The 21,650-nt window shown below is 38.8% G+C and overlaps 1 protein-coding gene across 4 annotated transcripts in view; it reads right to left on the reverse strand.

Annotated features, from left to right (window-relative positions):
• Positions 1 to 21,650, reverse strand: part of XRCC4 (X-ray repair cross complementing 4) — a 143,177-nt gene that overhangs the window by 119,443 nt on the left and 2,084 nt on the right. For 3 of the 4 annotated variants that reach the window (XR_008428739.1, XM_053932630.1, XM_053932632.1), the window contains exons 2-3: positions 9,467 to 9,616; positions 6,664 to 6,851 (exon numbers count right to left, since the gene is read on the reverse strand). Coding sequence is in view for 3 of the 4 variants with exons in the window: in XM_053932630.1 (XP_053788605.1) it covers positions 6,664 to 6,851; positions 9,467 to 9,605 (327 nt within the window). In the remaining variant the exon portion in view is untranslated. Of the gene's footprint in view, positions 1 to 6,663; positions 6,852 to 9,466; positions 9,617 to 15,240; positions 15,263 to 21,650 lie in introns of those variants that run through there. The other variant, XM_053932631.1, reaches the window with a different exon arrangement.

Genomic DNA, 21,650 nt, shown 5'->3' on the forward strand with positions numbered 1-21,650 from the left:
AAACAAACAAAACAAAAAAAACACTAAAAAAAACCCCAAAACAACAACAACAAAAAAAACCCCCAAAAAACCAAACAAAAAAAAAAAAAAAACACCAGTGCTTGTAAAGGCTAGAGAAGTTCACATTTTTTCTTAACTATGCATCTTCCCCACATCACCTCAGGCTTAGACCTCTCATCTAAATCAGAACTTGCTAATCAGTAGCCCAAGTTAGTCTCTAAAAGCTACATTAGATAAATCCTTTTCTTTATTTTTTTTTTTTTTTTTTCCCTGGGAGTTATTCAGCTGAGAAGAGAAGAATACAGACTCAGGATAGACTGAAAGAATAGAGTCAGGTTTATTCCAAATAAATAGCAAAATTCGTCCCTGATGTTCCTAGGACAGATTATCTATACAGAACAACAAATTCTCATTCCAGCTGGCATTGAATAAGTATGAAACACAACTGCAAGACAACAAGTCCAGTGTAAATTAATGGAACTAAATCTCCCATTGTTCTGCAAGATGTACAGCCATCAATTAAATGAGCAAAGAACTAGCATAAAAAAACTCTGACTGCTTCCAAATCCCAGTTTTGAGCACCTCTGCAGCTCCTAAGAGTATTGACAATGTTCTGTTACAAATCTGTGTTAAGCTAATAACCTGTGCTAAGGTATTATTCACACGCTGAAAAGACAATGTGCTTTTATGAACAGAACAAAAAACAGTACCTCAAACTCTTAAAAAACCCCAAAGCTTAAGACTTATGTGAGAAAAACACATGCAGAAAGACTAGGATTTGGGTTCCAAAAATAAGGAAAAAACCAGTTACACTTTGCACCCAACAAAGCAGTTGACATCTAATTTTTAATGAAGAGTCAGGCATTATTTGCAGAGTTACCTGAGAGGAACAAGAAGAAAACATAATGAAACAAAAAATCTTCTATGGAAGAGCTTTTTCCTGGAATGATACTACCCAGAAACCTACTCTTGAAATTGTGTGATGTACCTGCCTTTCTGGGAAACACATTTTTGCAAGAGAACCACATTTTCCAGTGAGACTGAAATATTTCAGAACTTTGAAGGGAAAAGATTCAATTGGAATAGAATCTTTTACTCACCAATTCCAAATCCATGTGCAATCTGGCTTCAAATTTTAAAACTCAAAGACCCTTAGGCTTTGTCCTTATTATAAAAAACACTCATTCCACATACTGGCATGCAACAGGCAGTAATTAGCATTCTGTCAAATCCTATGGGCAGGCACACACCTCACAGAGTTTTTAGGGAATCAGCAAACTTATGGTAGTGCTGTTCCACCAGAAAAAGAGCTGATCTTGCTCTGCTCACTGGACACAGAAATTAGGGACTTTTCCTCACTGTTTAAAGAAAATTTTGTTTTTATGTGTGGACTACTAATACAGACTGACTTCACAGTGGGAAACCAGAGATACGTGTATTTTAAATCACTGCAGCTTAAGCAAAGAAATCAATATGAAGTGTAACACTTTCCTCACTGCACATTCTGCAGCTCCCTCATTTCTTCATCCCATCACCCCGCAATATTTCCCTATCTGTCACTTTTTAAAAAATGCAAGACACCCTGAGTTTGCCCTTTTCTTACATTTCAAGACATTTTCTGTAACTGCAGCAGAAGTAACAGAGGTGTTGAAGTTGCTTTGAGGCTTTAGACATATCCACTCAGTATTTCATACTGGGAAAGGTGCTATTTTAGTGAACCTAAGAGTTAACAGGAGGTTGACAGCTCTCCTGTGCCTTTGCAGGTAGGAGGATGAATGCTTCCTCTGGAGCTCTGAGAGGGTTTCTGAAGAGAAACCACTGGTGAGATTCTCGGTGGTTTTCAGGCCCTGGCTGCTGCTCATCTTCACAGAAAATACAGGACTGGGGTCTTGCAGTGAAGGTTTAGAGCCCACACACAGTAATCTCTTTTCCAGAGCACCTACTGTCCCCTGTAATTTGTGTTTGGGAAACTAAAGCTTGCCAATATGCCATGATTTAAAGATTTCTTCCTCCTAAAAGGAAAGCATTTGTACTCCGTTCTGCAAATGAAAGCAAGCCTTGATGTCCACACAGGGATTTGAAATGCTCAGCAGGTATTCCAAAAAGGGAAAATCTGAAAGAATCAAGGAGGGGAGACAACACAGTAACACCAAGAGGGAGAAAGAATAACTGTCAATTTTTCTTGCACAAATCCGAGTCTTTTATTTTACGAACACATTATGTATACTTGAAATATGTTTAGACTCTCATTGTACTCAAGAAATACGAAGATGCCTTTTATAGTGTAATTTACAGTAAGCCTTAAAGCAACTAAACTACCATTTTTGTCCAGCTGGATAAGTCCAGTGAAATACACAGATCCTAACAGGTTGAGAAAAAATTGAAGAGATAATTTATTCATCACAGTGTTTGATTCCTCCTTTTTCAACGATACCAGCTTTAAAGGAATAAATTACCAGTATTTTAAATTAATTTCTCCAGACTACTGCTTATCAGAAGCAGCAAATACATAATCTAATGGCTAAGCAAGGAAAACAGCAGAGCTTAATTAATTCACCAAGACTTCTGTCACACCTTTTGTAGCTACACCTTGTAGGTGTATTGTACAACTACTAATGTGGTAGGGAATCATTATTTCAGAATGACCTTTCATTCTGTAGCCTTTTTTATCTCAAGGCTACAGAAGTGATGCACTGCATTTCCAGTGTACCTGAAATACCTGAAGGTACACCCGAGGTGAGATGGAGAAAATCACGCGGCACTCAGAATTCCAAGATTACTTACAAGGCAACACTTAACGTTGCTATTACATAGGGCACATTAGAAGCCAGCTATTTCTAAAATGGGCTTCCAAGAAATCTATTCAAGTGTGCACTCTCAGGTGCTGAAGTACATAGACATTAAGTGATATAAGTGATATGAGAGTCGTTACTTTCACACTGACCTAAGGATTAATCATTTCATCTTCCTCTCTCCTCAGCTGGTGGAATTGCCTGGGAAACAACCTGAACTCTCAGTGACCTTTGCTAACCAAACAACACATCCTCAGTGGTTTGGAGCAAAGTAAGTATTCAGACCTTGAACCAAGATAGTTTGGACAGCACAAAGAACTCTACCAATTACATTTCTCTCATTTAGCATTTTGGTTAGCAAAAGCTTCTCCAGCTTTTTTTTTTTTTTTTTTCAACTTTTAGTAAACTTAAAATGAACTCACAGCCCCGACCAGGGAAAAGCAGCCACAGGAAATGGGGGAGACAAATAACAGCATCTCTTCCATCCTAATTAGCAACAGTGCTGCATCTAAGGTTGAATTTGTTAAGCTCTTACCCTCCCTGTTTACAAACTTAAGCAAAAGGCAAGGGGAAAAAAAAAAACAAAAAAAAACCAGAGCCTGTCACATTACTGTAAAAAAAGAGACTGCTAGCACTCAAATAATTGTTTATCAAAGGCTATTTAGTCTATTTAATTGCCAGCCCTGAAAAAAAGAAAAAAAAAAAAGAAAGAGCTTGCCGGATTTCCATTATTTATTATATGTGGAGTGACTCGCTGAAGCACTTGGAAAGATTTACTTCCCAGTGGTCACCTACTTAGATCAAGCACTAAATCACTGCCTCTGTGGCTGGTGTTTGTTTAGGTGGCAGCAGTTGAGCTGGACCAGCCTCCCCGGCCCCTCGCCGGGGTCTGCGTGTGTGTGGCCCGTCCGGGGCTGCAGCTGGATCCGCGCACAATTCCCACTGTGCTCCACAGACATTGTTATTCCAGGGTCCTTCCCGACACGCCAGGCGCCCCATACACGGCTCCCAAAGGCAGAGCCACCTGTCCTGAGAGAGGTAAATCTCAAATACGCTGGGATTTTCACCGAGGGCGTCGGAATTCTCACAAAAACACGTTGGGATTTTCACTGAGCCCATCGGGATTTTCACCAAACGCGTCAGGATTTTTAAAGGCACAACTTCTTAGGCTCAGCTGCCCATCCTGAGGCACAGCCAGAACCAGTGTTTCTAAGGCTCAGACATCATTATCTCTCCTGATCAACATTTCAAGATAAATAAGTACTAAAACCCTTATGGACATGCCTTAAGATATATTATTTTTCTTATTCTGTTACTTCTAAGCATTACAGGCACTACAAAACAAACACATTACACTGTGCTCCCTCTAAATGAGGCAGGAATTCTTCACTACTCAGGGAGGTTTTCCATCCATTCAAAACACAAACCATCAGCACTCATCCATTATATAAACCTTACATACACATCATGATTATACAGTAACGATTATAAAGACTTTTTAAATGATATGAAGATACAGGTTTGGTTTCGTTCCATCAAAGCAGGGCAGGAGTTAGGTGTAAGCACATCCTTTCACAGGGCATGGAAGGAACCTGTGTGTTCATCAACTGAACAACAGGTGAATCAAACACCTTGTAAAGTCATCAAACGTACTACACTGGCAATGCAGATAATTAAAATGCATTTTTCATTGCAGTCCCTTTCAAAGCAAGGGGCACAACGGGGCTGCGACCAATTCCTCCAGAAAACACCTGGGCAGTAAAACAAATTTTCCGTATCAGAAAGCATTTCCCAGTAATATGCCTATGTTTCCCTTTGCTTAACACCACCCCACTATTTCTATTTGCACTCCTGCAGACCACCCAGCACAGTTTTGGCAGATAATTAGACTTTACGGAAGCAGAGCTTTAGCAAGGTGCTGCAAAGAAGGTAAAACTTATTTCAAATACCACGGTTTGGTACAGCCATGAAAACAATAAATCAGTATCTAGCTCAGAGATTTGCCATCCCCATGTGGGATGCAAAATTATGACAGAGCTCAGCTCTGGAAATTACTGGGCACAGGTGACTGCTGGTGATCAGCATCATCTTCTAGTAATTCAAAATAATTAAAATAATTGAATTATAAATATAAGCGTGCATGTATTTCTGCAAAATAAGACAAGGCATATTATTGATCTTCTAAGACTACAAAATTTACTCTCAAGCCCCCATATACCATTGTAATGAAAAGATTTTGCAATAACTTTTACTTACATGGAGATTGATAAGCATTTTATAGCCAAAGTGTAACAATGCATTTCAGAAGTTTTTGCCTTTTTTTTTTTATTAAAAACCATTAATTATTAAACTGATAATAGATAAGCACTGAGTTTAAGTCATGTTTAAGCTGCAGAGTAGTTTCTCTAGGCTTCCTCTGCTGAATTTATTGTTATTGTTATTATTATAATATTTTATTATTATAGTTTATTATTATTGTATTTCATTTTTATTACTGTTGTTGTTGTTGTTATTATTATTTAGGTGAATATCAGCCCTCTGTATGTACAGAAGCCAGAAAGATTAATTTCCTGACGTGATGCTGAAAAAGAGAGATCACAAATACTTCCACAGAGAGTTTGCAAAATGTTTGGAACATATTCTATTACATGCTTGAAAGCTATTTCTAATACCTAATTCTATTATTTAATTCTACCTAATTGCTTTGGCAATTTTATTTGTAGGCATTAGTTTAGTACAGAAGGAGAAAAAAAAAAGGTGCATTTTCACCCATGAAATCCTATCTTATCTAAAAACATTCTTTCAACACCCAAAGATTAAAGCATACATAGGAATCAAGGTTCTTTGTATTTTCAGTTTCTTTGGCCAGATTATTATTTTCCCAAATTGACATAAAATTGCTTTCATACAAGTTAAATTTCTCATAAGCCTTAATTGATGGAAACATGTATTAGGTGAGCCCACAATCATGAGGATATTTTCACTTAATAAAAATACAGAATGCATTTAATCTGGCCTGTATTTAGAACATGTGTGACACAGAGCAGAAACAAAACAAAACAAAAAAAAAAAGGATCTTTAACCTTACTGCTCTCAATTTCTGAGTAGGTCCCAAACTTGCAACATCTTTGTGAACAATCAAACAGCTCACAAGATTTAGGGTCAGTATGGCCCTTGGTTAAATTCAGCTGAAATAGTTAGAATGCAGACTGGTAGACTTACATGGCCTAACTTTTGGCTCCTCAAGAGCCAAATTCAGCTGAAATTTCCTATACTGCACAAGAAAAAAGACATGTAAAAGAATGAAAAAAAAATTACAAATTGGGATATTCACCTTAAAAGTTAGCTTCTTCTTCAGAAAAGTTTTTATGCAGCAAAATACAACCTGAAATATCCTGAAGTGTCTACAGATATAGATTATACTGGTTTCTTTCCTTTTTTAAGATGGTCTTTCCCTTTGCAGCCACGCAAGCAGCATGGCACCACTTTCCCATTTGCAATTTAATGCAACAATTTCAGCCTTAGCTTACAAAATATCTGAAGTAGTTAAAAAGTTAATTTTAAAACTATATTTCAACGTTTGAAAATAATCTTGCCTGAATTTTGTTGTTTTTTTTTTTCTAATTTAGGTGAGTAGTACAGAGACAGGATGAAGAAACAAGGAAAACAAAAATGCACAGGAGCTACAATTTGAAAAGGGCAGCATCCATCCCAAAACACCCACTTTCTTTCTAGCTTGGCCCATGCAAGAGCTCAAAACACTCAGTCTGGAGTGGGTATCACACATCTGATTTTAAAGGCCATAATAAAATACAAAAATGTATTTCATACTCATTGTTTAACAGTTAAATTTAAACATTCATCTACTTACAGAGCCATCTTTCAGGTTCCTTTCATAGGAGAAGTGACAGGCCTTATTCTGCTCATCTCTTGAAATCACGAAGTTGTATCTGCCAGCTGACTCTTCTCCAGCTATAAGTGCTTTCCTCAGCTCTTCCACATATTTCTCTCTGTCCATTTCTATGTCAGCAGCCTCCCTAGAAATGTCTGATTCAGACACTACCAGAAAAACACATGTGAGGAATAAATATTCATATGTGTGGGAACAAGTATATGCATTATACATTACATAAAAAGCATCTATTAATATACATTTATATATATAAAATACTGCATTTATATATTTGCTATATATATAAACAGTGCACCTATTATACATAAATTTACTATATATATCTTAAAGTATATATATATATATAAGTATATACAGATACACACTGACTAGATGACCATTAAGGTGCCTTCCAAAACAAGGCATTCTGTAATTCTGTGATTCAGTGAAATATTAGGAGATTATTCTTCCCTTGAACACACATTGGCGTGTAATTTTCATTTGTGGAAATGTAGCAGGAATACTGTGTTTTTCAGAAGTTCTGTACCCTTTTTTTTTTCCCTGTCTGAAATGGGTTCTTTCCTTATTGCTACTGATCCACAATTCTAGTTACCTAAAGTCACCCAAAACAGTACAGAGTGAAATGTGGAATCCCTTGCAGCGTGAGGCAAAGAGGGGTAGAAAAAGGTAATTTTGAAATACTTACAAAGGAAGTGCTTGTCTGGAACAGTGATTTCAATACTGAGAAGATCAACTTTTAATAACAGTAAGAAAGTCATAAAAAGAAAGACACTAAAATACTAAAATTCTGCAATAGAGTACTGTGGGTTTGTTGGTTTGGTTGTTTTTTTTTCCCTGTATATGCTGCATGTTCCTTTACGATTTAAAACCAGCAGAATTGATCAATCATTAGGGAAATATGATATGCATAAATCCTCATAGATGTAGTTCTTTAACCCAATACCAAGGTAAGACACTAGATTACATTACATATTTGTGTGCTTCTCCTCCCCTCCAACATTCAGTTTTCCCTCTCTCCTTAAACAAGACTCCTAACACATTTCATCATCACATTAAACATACTAAACCCATAAAAGACAACTCCATCAGCAACTCTCACTCTCGCCCTGGTAGGTCTTGCCAAGGAAAATAATCCACAGCATGAGAAACCCAAAAGGGATTTCCCACAGCAAGAATATTCTGACCATTGCTTTCCCTCCCTCCAGGTTTTGAATTTAAAATGGAAGCAGTCTCAAAAATGATATAATAACTTTAGAAAGTGACCAAAACCAATGTTTTGTTGAATGAAAACACAGATCAGTGCAGTAGGAAAGCCTCATGCACAAGAACATCAACCCCCAATAAAATTATTCAAGGGACTAGAAATTCAGTAAGAATTTCTTAGAAATGGATCAGATTCTTCCAGAAGAGAAAAAAAAATTCCTCTGGATGATCACCCAATGCTCACAGCAGAATTGTTGTGTGCTTCTTTCTTTCCTTTTTAATGGTGTGAGGTCATCCTGCTTTCACTGCCCCTCTGTTTTGGGGAATCATTATCCCCCGTTCTACCAGATGCAGGAATTCAACAAATGAGAACTGTGTCTACCTATTTTTTCTATACCCTCCCAACTATAGTGGCACAGCCTTCACTTGGAAAAATAAGAATCATCTTTTTGAGAAGTCTAAACTGGGGATCTTGAAGCCACCTCAGAATGAGAAGATTCTTCAAACAGAAAAAAACAGTACTTGCCAGTGTTTACACCTTTTTTATTGTTTCCAAAATAACTTTACTATTTTCAAGCCAAGAAAGAAAAACCTTTCACTACCAGGAATCAAGATTGGAACACATGCATTTGCTTTGTGCAGGGACCCCTGATCACTGGAGTGTTTGAAATGTTTAAAGGAATATGGAAGAGCAAAGTTAATTGGTGTGTTGATTTTAATTTACATTTATCTAATCTCAGACCTATATGAAAGCTTGGCTTGTGTAGGAACAGAGGAGGAACAACATCCACTGGGTAAGGAGAAAGATGGAAAAAAGGAACTACGTAGATATTTCTTATCATTCAGACACACCAGAAAATGGTTTTGCCTACAATTTGCTGGAAATACATGATTCTCTCCTCCCTTTGAAATATTTTTGCTACTGAGAGAAGGGCTTTTGATCAAGTATTTGACATGTCTCAAGGAACACACAAATCTAACCTTTTTTCACTGGGCATGAATAAGAGAATCATGCACATATGCAAAGACCCATCCTCTTACTGAGGTTTCAGAGAGTGGGAAAAAATCCCACAGCCTAAGTTTTTCCTACTGATTGTCCTATTGTCCCTTTTCTTTCCCAAAAATTCACTTCACTACGAAATACAGCTACCTTTGGCTATTTAAATGTCACAAAAACATTTTAAAAACATCTGCAAATAAAGGCTTTATGGACTCCAATCTGCAAATGGAACTTGGGTACACATTTGTTCGAGAATCTGGAGAAGACACAGAAGTGTTACTTCAGCATCACTCCAAGAAATTATACATTCTTGAGAAAGAACAAAACATTGCATATACATGTGCTGAATGAATTAGTTTTAGCTTTGACACACAATCTCCAGATTTCAAAGTCCTCTGGCCACATCCCAGAAGATCATGAACCCCTCCTCCTCCATCACTGGGGACAAAATGCCCATGGAATTTCCATACAAGCTGTGGGACACAGCTTAGAAAGTGTTTTAAAGGGAGTAATTAAAAGCAGTAATAATTTAAATTAATGTATTTTTCTTTCCATTACCTGTCCCAGTCCAGGCACGCTGACAATCACTAAGAAGTAAACCAAAGCCAGTGCCTAAATCCTTTTCCCATGACACCTGTAGAAAATAGGTTGCTTCTGGATCAGAAACTGGATGAATTCTGTTCAAAGTCTTCTCCATCTTCCCAACACCTGTTTAAAAAGCAAGATAATCTTGTTGTAACCACTGGGGTGGTTAACAGCTTTACACAACTAGCTTGGGGGTTGTATGTGTGGGGAACCTACAAATAAAAGTATGCTTGCAATTTTATTCTACTTTCCTCCCCAAATTCATTTTGTCAGAGAACTGGTGATACTTGCAAACAGGAAACTGGATTATAATAAATAAGGTTTCAGTGCCAACAATTAAACGTATTTGAATAGTCTCAAATTAAGAAGCTGTCAAAAAGCTGGGGGACAGGAAATTACTACAGTCAAGCTTTCCCCCATGGCTCTGTTTTTAGCTCACTGTCTGCTATCACCCAAAGTACAGAATATTTAACATAATTCAAAATAATCAACATTCATCTGGAAGACTGCCACGTGAAAGCTGCTACTAAGCTTCACAGCAAAGCAGAGCGACTAGCAAATGCCAGCAACCCGAAGGAAGTATCTTAAGCACTGGATTCTGCAGAGAACAAAATATATGATGTTACAGTGAATATTTTTGCTCTGTGGCAAAGCAGCTTGGCAACCTGTGCTTGACCTAAGATCTTCTCAAGAATCCCACGTATTTATACACAACCTGACTGAACTGAGAAAAGGCTACATGTTCACTCACAGGCTTAAAATAGCATGTAAAAGGAGGGAAAACCCAGATGAGGCATTCAAATTTAAACTACATGCACTGAGTACAATGGTGCTTGGGCAGGGATTAAATGCTCTATGGAGGTTTCCAGCTAAAGTGCAGCAGTAAATAATCACGACCAGGATCAGTTCAGGCCCTGAAGGGACTCTGCTCTCCAAGCAGGAGTAGAAGAAAGCTTTTTCTTTGCTCCTGGACATTGAGAAATGAATCTAGATAGAGATTTAACTACCTTGGCTTCCCCAGAAATTGGCATTTTCAGGTTAGGAGAAGAAGCTTTAACTGCAGTTGACTGAACTGTTCCTGACCCTTGCTCAACTCTGCACCCAACAACACTTCAAAATGCCCGTCCCTTGCCCAGACAAGTGCATAGCATTCAAAAGCAGCAAAATATATGAATTTAAGCATTGGTTTCCAAGCATAAAGCTTTAGTATTTACATCTCTAAACCACCACGCGTTTACTACTACAGATGTCATATTCCACCTTTCTATTCCCTGAAAATGCAACAGAAACAAAAAAGCTATCAAAACATAAATTGGGAAATTAATCTGAGTAAAAAAAAAAAAAAAAAAAAAAAGAAGTAAATTTTCTAGTTACATCATAACCATCTGGCTATTTCAGAAAACCTACAGCGTGTCCCTGCACCTGTAACCAAGAACAAAAAAATTAAATATTTGGGGGTGGACAGGTGGAACAATGCCTTTGCAATTGGTGACTTCAGAAATAAAGGCATTTTAAAGATTTGTGGGGCACTAACTGCCTGGCCATGGGTCAGTAATGAGCACGGGGCAGGAAACACAAGCAATGCATGCTCAAGCACACATGCATGCACTCTCCTTTGCCTGCCAGATCCCCTTTTGCTTCTTGTTAATTATGGAAAAATACAGCCTCTCGTGAAATATTTTCACAGAAGTCCTCCTCTGAAAGTCAATGTTTTTTAAAAAGATTTCAATTAAAGACTGTAAAACAGTAGCAGACAACACTGACAGACAGCACACAGGGTACTGATGTAAGTATGTGTAGTTCAACAGGAAGGTTTTCCTCATTTTATGTGATTTTTATCACAAAGTAGAGCGTCATTCAGTGAAAAACACCTGCACTAGAGGCTTTCTTATCAACCCAGACTGTTTATAACAAAAAAGCAAAGCAAGAGAATTAGATTTTCTATTTATATAACGATAGAGCACATGAAGTGTCCGTCAGTCCTCAGTCAGGAAAAGTGAGGTCAAGAGTAGCAGAGGAGAGAAGCCTGTTTATTTATTTAAAGATGCACTAACAAGGTCTCTGAGGCCTGAGACTAAATTCATTTGATACAGTGATACTGGTTTTCCATGCACACATCAGGATTTCATTACAGTGATGCAGCACAGCGAAAAAGAAAAGTTTTGTTTAGACAACACTATTGGTACCCCTGTGACAAAACACAAATCCAACAGAATGAGGAGACACAACCAAGAATAATACCCTGAACTTCAAAACAAATGCAAAATATGGTTTTCCTGCTTTTCCAAATTTTGTTGTGCAGCTCTGAAAAAAAGCATTTTCCAAAAAAGCATAAAATGAAGATACTTTTTCTCCCAGCTTTTATCTCCTCCACAGTGCTCACTGGCCTTTTGAAAGGAGTATATTACTCATTACTCCACGTTTAGGATCTGCCTCTGTAAGAAGAGCTCAGCCAGACTCCACCTCCAAGCACTCAACCCTTCCAACCCATCAGCAAAAGCTCAAGGACTCCTGGCTGTATACAATGCCTATTATATACTTCTCTTCAAGAGGAGGGAAAAACCTCCTTCATGAAAATTAGTCTGACCTACACAGCACAAAAAACTATCACTACAAACAGTATATTGTAACTTACTACTTTTTTGAAAGCAAAACAATTACAACAACAACAAACTAAAAATCCAAATCCTCCTTCCCCTTGTCCCTTTTATGTCCTGAGAACACAGAGTTGACTGCAGTGTTCAGTAAATGGATAAACCACACACAGTTCAAACATGAATACAGCAAAAAAGACCAAAGGAGTTCCCTTCTTATTTAACAACAAGCAGCTATCACTAAAGAAATTAAAAATAGACAATAAATGAGGGCATATTCCTTATTCATGCACTGTAAGGTGACTGCATGCATTTCATTCATTCTAAAGGCAAATCTTAATAACAGATGTACAGCACTGTACTTCCAAAAAAAGATGCATTGCTCTGTATTTCAAGAGATTAAATAAAACAATCTCCTCAAACTAACCTGTCCCAATGCACCCATCTACTCACTAAATTCATCACCCACCCCACCACCTTCCAGTGTGTCAAGCTTATGTGAGCTTTCACAGATCAAATACTTCTGCCAGGTAAATTCATTATGAAAGAAAGACAAAAATATAAAGGAGAGGTGAAACCTTGAGACTTATTTTCACTTTCAGATCTTTGGGGTAGAAAGGTAGGAACTGTGTTAATGCTCAGAAAAATTAAAACAGCCCCTTGGATTTTTGGAGTGTCACTATTTAACAGTCCAGCTGTTGGCGAAGCTTGTTAAAACAAAGTAGAATAAAATAATTGCATAAAAGCAGGCTGCATTTTTACTGCTACCCAAGTTGCTGGGAGCAGCCTCTCATTATGGCAGCCTAAAAAGCCCCTCTGAGTCCATCAGACCAGAGGAGCACCCTCAAGTGCCATTCAGCATCCAACCCCTGTGGGCTCTCCCCATTCACCACCTCCACAAAATGAGAGCAGTCGGTCCTTTATTCTTGCCCTGGTCGTGACAAAGCAAAGCTGCAGAGAAGTTTTAGGACTGGGGCCACAGAAGGGCAGTGTTCCATCCCTGGGGGGCACGGCACCAGCCCCTCTCCACGCCAGGGGCCCGGGGCCAGCCTGCAGGTGGGGACAGCGGAGTCCCACCCCAAATTTGTAAATCAGAGGCTTTATTGAATCCTTTAAACAGTCGGGGATTGAGCTGTTTATCTTTAGCACTTTGTCCCCGTGGTCTTTGGCTCCTGTGGTCACCATTAGGCAATGTTTCCCTCTGAGGAGGAATCAGCTGTTGGCTGGTGCCTCTGCCCTCGGAACAAACAGCGCACACAGGCCCTTCTGAATGAACAAGACACTCTTAAAAAGGGCCCACAAAGAATTTTATATGTTGTTTTGGATAGCACCAGGCATAGACCAACAGCCAAATCTTTCAGGCTGCTCCAACACAGCATCATTGATAATATTCTGAACTTCAGCACTGCATTTTTCCTTTTTTTCCCCATGCAGACTAATGGCTTTTTTTTTTTTTTTAATTCCAAATTGGTTGGGCTGCAGGTGTTCCAAACCTCAGCAGCTATGCTTGGAAGGCTACTTACAGACCAGAAAGAGCTACTATGCCTTTGAAATGGAGCAATTAACCTAAGTGCTTTCTTGCTGAGGAAAAATGGGAGCTATCCACAGGGAGTTGAGACTAGAAGACCACACACTGCTATTGAAGTCTACAGTTTGGTTCCTTCTGACACTGCCCAAACTACAGATCATAACCTAATAATCAGAAGCTAATAGTAAATTCATAATCAGAGAAGAGGTACTATTCAGGAGATACTACATGTACTCATAAGTGGATAATTGGAGATTTAAACCAGTCAAGAGAAGCTCAAGATTGCTTTTAAAGATTAAAACTAGCTATTACCACATTTTCTAACAGAAGGCAATAAGATAATGCCTATATTTATGCATATTTCCAGTAATGTATTTCATTCAAATTGATATTCTCTCATGTTAATTTAAAATTCCATTAACTCCAATACTTCAGGAGTAAGAACATTAAAACACCTGACAAAAACCTCAACTCTCACTCCATTAATCTTAGAACTACTGATTCAATAGGGACTTCCTCTTTTCTTATTTCTTTTTGGAGGAATGTGACTGGGCCAACGAACATGAAGACAAGTAACACAGCATCTTTCCTGTTCCATCTCACAATAATGCTCCCACTCCTCTGGCCACAATACTTGTTTGACATTGAAGAATAATTCAATAAGAACCTTCATGTGGAACTTACAGATAAATCTGAAAGCCAAAGAAGAGAAAAAATTGGAAAGAGCTTTGTTCCTTAATGCAATTTAGGGGGCTAAGACATTTTCTGTATTACATGCACCCTAAGTAATATTTAGTCGCTCTTTTGTTTAACTTTACTTTTAAACATGGGTTACAATTTCGCCAATAATGCAACTTTGAGTCTCTGAGATAAAAGAAATGAACCAAAAATTAGCACTTGGATATGAAGAACAGACTGAATGATTTTCTAACTTTGTGCAGAGAGGAAAATGGGCCATTTAAGAAATTCAGTGCTCCATGGCAACATTTGATCAGGAGATCATGGGCCCAACTGCAGAGTCGAGGCTCACATGGCTCACATTTGCACCGCTGCCTTCCCACTGCTTCATGGCAGCCACAGAACGATTGGAAACATGCACATGCTTTTTGTGCAATTGTGTGTCCCCCCGCAAAAAAAAGAGAAACCCCAAACCAAAAAACCAAAAACAAATTAGTTCTGAGCTTGTCAGGCTCCACGGGACAATAGGCTATGGAAGATCTGCCACAGAAGAGCTGGAATCCACGGTAAGGAACAACCCTTGTCAGGCTTATTTACTACAGTCACCAGCTGAAAAATGAGGAGAAACAGAAGGAAGCAGACAGTCAACAACCTTTATAGCAGGAATCTTACTAACAAGCCTTGATCTTAATTGTAGCCTGGAGGCAAAGCCCACCCTGGTGTCTTTCATCCCCTTGAAGTCTCAGGCCTAACCCCACTACCCACTGCAGGCATCCAGTCTTGCCAAGCTCACTTAAAACCATCTACATTAAGCTATAATAAGGTTAAAAAAAAAAGGCCTTCAGTGTATTAAAATAAACACCAAAGTGGCAATTATACTAGTATATACTAGCAAGTATGGGAGTATGCAGACAGATTTATAAAAGGGGCAGACCCTTCTTTCTCACCCTCTTTGTAACAATTCTTCCCAAAACTAACAGCAAATCCTCACTTTCCAAGATGCATGGATAAGCCAGCTTACACTAACTGAATGTCATAAACCTGCAAAAAAGTAAAATTAAATTAAAATAAAGTCATGCAACTGTCATGTTTCCCGTTGAAAAAAAGTGAATTTTAGTAGTGAAGTTACTAAAAAGTGCATGTGGAAGGGAGCAAAGATCAAAGGCAACAACCAGCCCAGCCTCCAGAGGATAGATCTGGGATGAAAAGTCAGCGAGGCGTGTCCCAGAGACCCAGACTCCCTTTCTCTGCTGCTCCTGGAAGATGCAAGTCGCAACAAATCCTTTTTAACTCTAACTTGGCAACAGGACACCCTGGCTTTCCAAGGCCCTACCAAAGCCAATGGTGGCACAGCGCCTTCACTTGAAAACCACAAGATACTTATTAAGAAAAATAATTCACTTCCTCCTCAAAAAAAAAAAAAAAAAAAAAGAGACACACATTCCAAATATATATAATTTTCCACATAATTTATCTGAAAAGACAGCATTAAAATTGCTGTATGTTTTGCAGATAAAAAACAGAAGAAGGAAGTTGTGCCAGACACAACCTTTGAGCCCAATGTATACAGCCAGTAAGAACAAAGATCTGGGAATTCCAAGTCTCTTAGTCATATTTTTAAAAGCATCTCTGCAGTTTTCAGTACCTTTGTATCATCCATTTGAGGATAGTAAAGTTGAGGAAATTTTTGGGGGGAGGAAAAAAAAAAAAGCAGCATGTTTTAATTACCCTTCGTCCATCCAAAAATACCCCAATACATATGTGTTTTTGATGTATATTTGGATAAGAACATAGTCTGGCTGAGGTATCATCTGTTTTCCAAAACACTGCCTTCTTTAGGATTAAATATTATCAGGATATTCAATACAAATCTGCCGCACAGATTTCCTTTGTTGTCTATTTTTCAGTCCCCACACAGACCCTATACAATTCCACTCAGACTGATGCGTTTCTCTAAATGTCTGACTTAACATCACTGAGCAATGGATTCCACTAAAACCTTTTTTTTTTTTTTGCTCTTTCCCCCCTTTTTTTCCCCTTTTTACACTTTAAAGTCAAATAAATTTAGTACTGTCAAACCCACAAGAGATTCACAGGCAAGAGCACCCAGTCTGAAACAAAGATGAAAGAAACAAAGAAATCAGTGTCAGGTAGATATGGATGGATGTAATTCTGTATGTAGGATTTTCTGAGGAGTTTTGGAAAACTGAGCCCAGTAACCTGGAAAAACAAGTTTCACTAAATGTTACCACTTCACTTGGACAAGGGTAGGTATAAATATGAAGGCTTACATATCTTTCTCTCCTCCCACCTCTACACCCAAGACTTTTCAAAGAGATGGATTATTTTAATTTCCCGTCCCTGTCAAATTAATAATAAAAAATAGGCCTAGGCTCCAAATTGCTTTATCTTACTAAACAGTTTCCTCAGGCATTTTCTTTGAAGAAAATTCCGGCATTACCCAGTCTTCACTTAACCAAAGTTTTATTATGTTTTTTTCTTTCCATCTGCTATTTATCTATTAGAAAATGCAACACTTAACTCCCCGGAAACAAAGAGCTCACATGGCTTAAATTTATTAATTCAAAAATTGTAATTCATTTTGCTTCACCTGACCCTCACAGAAAAATAATTCACAAGACATTCACAAGGAACTGTGGCATTCACTTTCAATGCAGCTAGATTTCAATTTTGCAGCTCTTTTTCCAGCTATGTTTACTTACTTGGCATTGAGCATTAATTACTCTGCTGATGGATTAGGCTGAGTTTGAAGATAAGGCAAAAAGACACATACTGAGCACCAATTTCAGCTGTTTCCACACATGGGCACAGGTTCAGCATGGGTTTAGCTCAGGCTTTGTGATAATCCACATCTGACAAACCAAAGCAGGGCAGAACCACCAGTCCCTATCGTGGCATGTGCCAGTATTTTAACAAGGAGGGGATACAGGACAGAAATCCCACGACCTCACCGAGCTCTGAGCAAACAAGTAGGACTGCTAAAAAAAAAGAAAAAAAATAGTAAAATAAACTGAGGATACGGTTCCACCAAAAGTTTAGAACCACTCACTCTACACCCTCAGCCAGCACTTACAAATCTACTGGTTTGTGCTCAATCAGCACCATGTCTACAAACCACATTTGGATAGGGAAAAGGGCACAAAGAGCTTCACAGGAGTCACTTTTACTTTCAGCATCACAAGTTTTGTACATAAAAAAAAAAAAAAAATAAATAAAGCCTCTCAAGACTCATCAGCTCACTGCTCTTCTAAGCAATTTTCATGACTCTTCACTCTTTCATTTATCAGTGGGGTTTTTGGAGGTTTGTTTTTTTTATCCTTGCTATGGACTGGGGAAAAAAAAAACCCAGAACAACAAAACCCTACTCAAAAATTTAACCCTTACCCAAGACACTTGATGCCAAGCAGGGGGTCTACTCTAGGAAAACAGCTTTTCAGTATCAGTGTTCCCTTACAGCTCCTAAAGAATGATTGCACGGTTGTGAAAAGAAGCCTGCAGGCTGAGACGAGGGCACAGCAGGGGCACACCAGTACAAAAATGCCACTGGGACTTGAGCTGAGAGGGAAATTAAGTACTCATTAGTAAAATACAGCACAAAACTGCTTTGGCACTGAACCAGTCAGACACAAGTTGGAGATCTTAACACTCAAATCACAACAAAGCAGAGATGTGAAGCACCACAGAGGTCTCAGGGTGCCACGTTAAGGATGTAAATTGTTGCTTTCGCAGGTAAGTTAATAAAGACATAAAAAATGGGGAGTGGGGCACTGAAACAGCACAGAAGGGATGAATACTTTAAAAACAAGTCTCAGTTTATGTAGGGGGGCACTTCACCTTCGTGTTCCTGGCTCCCAACTGCATCTGCACACCAGTCCCTGAAACACAACAGTGAGCTAACACAATGGCCCTGAAATAATGCAGGTGTATGAGCATAAAAACTCAGTCTCTGAGCACAGGAGTCACCTCTTCACAGCTCCAACAACCTGCTCCAGTGCAGTTTTAGGTAAAGAACCTGCCACTGCATCTTCCTCTCTTTCAGCGCTACAAATGTCCTTATTTAAACTGAACTGTCAAAAGTATCAAACTCAAAACATAAGCCTCAAATTGAGACTACATATTAAAAAATTCCTCCTCTACCTCTTTACTTAAAGAAAAGGAAAAAAAAAAAATCTGGTTTTAGGATAGTCAGGGCTGGTAAAATAAATTCCTGCAACAAACAAGAGTAAAAAAATCATAAAATATAAGGCGCATTTTTCATCTATAGACTTCTCTGACCAAAGCACAGGGAAAAAAAGCCCCTCTCTCTAATACTGCCCTCAGGAGATCACAAAACATTACTCAAGTACTGTATTTCCAAGACACACAAGAATGCTAGTTCCCTGCCTCTTGCTTCCTAAGACAATTATCCTCCATGTCAGCTTTCAGAGAAATTAACATTTCTGCCCCATCTCCTGATCTGTGGCCGCTGCATGCTGGACTCTGAAAATTAAGGTTAATTTTCTCAGCTGGAGTAATTTAATATAAGCTTCCACAACAGAGTTTGATGCTTCCCTGCTTGGCTCTGCCAGCACAAATCTCTCCCCAGGATTTTGTGAGGTTTCACCCCAAGCCTGACACAGCTGACAGCATTTGGAAAGCCCCAGGCTCTCTTCTATCCTGTCCAGCTTCTGAAGTGAAAAGGGTGGCCTCTAAGGCCCCTTTGTAGACCTGTAAACAAACAATCCCTTTCATAATTATTTGAATTATTTATTAAAAAAATAAAATAAAATAAAAAACACACACCAAAAAAAATCCCCACAAATGCAGCCTGTGATGGGATATATAGCCTCACTCTTCCTCTGGTTCCATTAATTTTCCTGTCCCAAGATAGCAAGCAATTTGGCTGATGTCTAGATCAAGGGCACAAAAGTTCTCAGTCTCTGCACTCTTAAAAGTCACATCAGATCAGTCTCCCTTTTTTTTCTGTTTATTTTACAATCTGTGCTCTAGCTGTCTACTCTGCTGGAGGACATCCCTTCCCAGAAAAGCCATCTAACAGTCTGCAGAGCAGATGCAGAAATATTCCAGTGCTTTTCCAAGCTTTGTAAATTTGGACAATTTAATCAAAATATGTTTTGTGCAATCACCAGTACACCTTAGAAAGCAGTGGCACCAGAGGCCCTTGCTCAAGGCACACACTTAATGATTTTTTTTTTCCCAATTGGAACTTTTCCTGTAAGTCATGTTCTTTTGTGTTGATCAGATTTGACTGTGTTAGATTAGCAAACAACAGTAATTTGTTTAGTAATTATCTCCTAAATTTCACCATAGCTTGTGTCAACATGGGACCATACATAATTCAGTGAGTCTTTTGTACCTTGACGTATCTTGGGCAGCAGTCCTTACCATTTACACCATCTGATACTATGTTCTATGAATAATATTCAAATTCACAGAAGGTTTTTTGCAACCTTTCCCTTTTTTCCATCTCATATACAGAGGAAAAAGATGTGGGGAAGACTGAGATCCACAAGACATTGATTACAAAGAGGAGGAGATGAAGGCCATTGTTTCCCAGCCCAGGAAAGGGACACAGCTCAAGTCAGGGATACAGCTAGAGAAAATATTCACTTTGGTGAAAAAATAAATAATTTCAAGAACAATTTAATGCTATTTTACAACAACTGTATAAATTGGAATCTTGGTTATTTAGTGATGTTGGTTCAGAATTTATGCACATGATTTTATGTGCTCCCCACAATATCAGCAAGCACTACATTACATTTCTGCCAAATGTAACAGTGAGGAAATCACAGCTGCAGCCTACTAACCTTGAAGAATCAGATAATGGTTTTGAGTCCTTGAAAATCTGACCCTCAGCTCTGGGTGGTTCCACTTACTCAAGGACATGTGCTGCTTTTTCATCTGGGAATCCCAGGCTCTAATGTAACCCCTGAAAAACATTCTCCACCTCCTGCTAAGCCCTAGGTGACAAGAGTTAGGGATTAAAATTTCTCATCCTCAAGTGGCACTGCAAGATAACGAGGACATCAGAAACCGGCATTGAGACAAAACAGCAAGTGACCCTGCAAGGCCCACAAGAGCACACAGCACAAATATTTGCTATACTGCTTTAATGAAGCCAACGTGCAGCATAGAAAACCACCTAAATTATCTCATCTATAGAGAAATGGATGGGTTTTGGTCAAAACAGAGCATTGTAAGACATCCAGTGTTGCTGCACACCAGCAGCAGGGAGTGTCTGTGTCAGAAAGGCACTGAGGTCGCACGTTTCAGGCACAGCATCACTACTTCTACAGCAAGGCCACCTCACCTTTACAATAAGGAGTTTTTACAATATGGAGTACCTTGCTAAGTGATAGAATACCCTTTCCATCAGCCCATCAGTTGTGTACACATGAAATCTGCCACAAAAAGCAGAAATTTTAAGGCGCAGGAATTCCCACTGCTGTAGGAACGCTCCCCACCACACATCACCCTGTGCAATAACTTACTATTAAGTGTATAATTAAAATACCAGGCTAAAGCACCCCTGACACGAAGAATGAGGTTTATTCCTGCTCAGAACAGCTGCAAACTCCAAGCATCTCACAGCTATTGTGATCCATCCTACTACACTGAGTATGTGCACTTCTAGTAGGTAACAGGCAGAGGCAGAGAAATGAAGAGGAGCCAAAGCTAAATGTAGATGGGAGTTTGTTTTTTTGGTTGTTGTTGGGTTTGCTTTTTGGGCTTTTTCTTCCTTGAAAATGGTGTTATCAAACAAAATACCACGCTGTAATTACCACTGTCAGCACACAGACCACCAGCTACCCACGACAGGTTTGCCTCCACAATGCACACCCCTGGTGTTCCACCGCCTCTTTACTCCAGACTGACAGCAGAGCAAATTTGTAGCAGTAGCAAAAATGCAAATAAGTTTATAAGCATTCATGCCTGTGTTTGAAGATACTGGGAAGAACAGATGTGGGCAGCACGTAGAAGCCAAAGAAAAGAAAAGCAGTATCAGCTTTTTGCCAGTCACTCAAACCAGCATTTCTCAAAAAAAAAACCCAGCTGACTGCATTTATAGTTTATTTGTTTTTTTCACCTCATATACACACATGGATGTGTTAAGCACAGAAACTTATTTATACGGATGTACCTGTCATGTCAGTCACCCACCAGTGATATTTTTAAAACCATTTCCTCCAATCCTCCTCCTCCTGACGAAAGGTAAAACACACAGAAGATAAAAAACAAGGCTTCCACATGAAATTGTCATTGTTCCGTGGTAATTCTTCCTGCATCTGGAAACAGCCTAGAAGTTAAGCCTTTTTTTACCTTTCATTATAGA

This window comes from Vidua chalybeata, chromosome Z (assembly GCF_026979565.1).
Source record: "Vidua chalybeata isolate OUT-0048 chromosome Z, bVidCha1 merged haplotype, whole genome shotgun sequence".
Taxonomy (NCBI): Eukaryota; Metazoa; Chordata; class Aves; order Passeriformes; family Viduidae; genus Vidua; species Vidua chalybeata.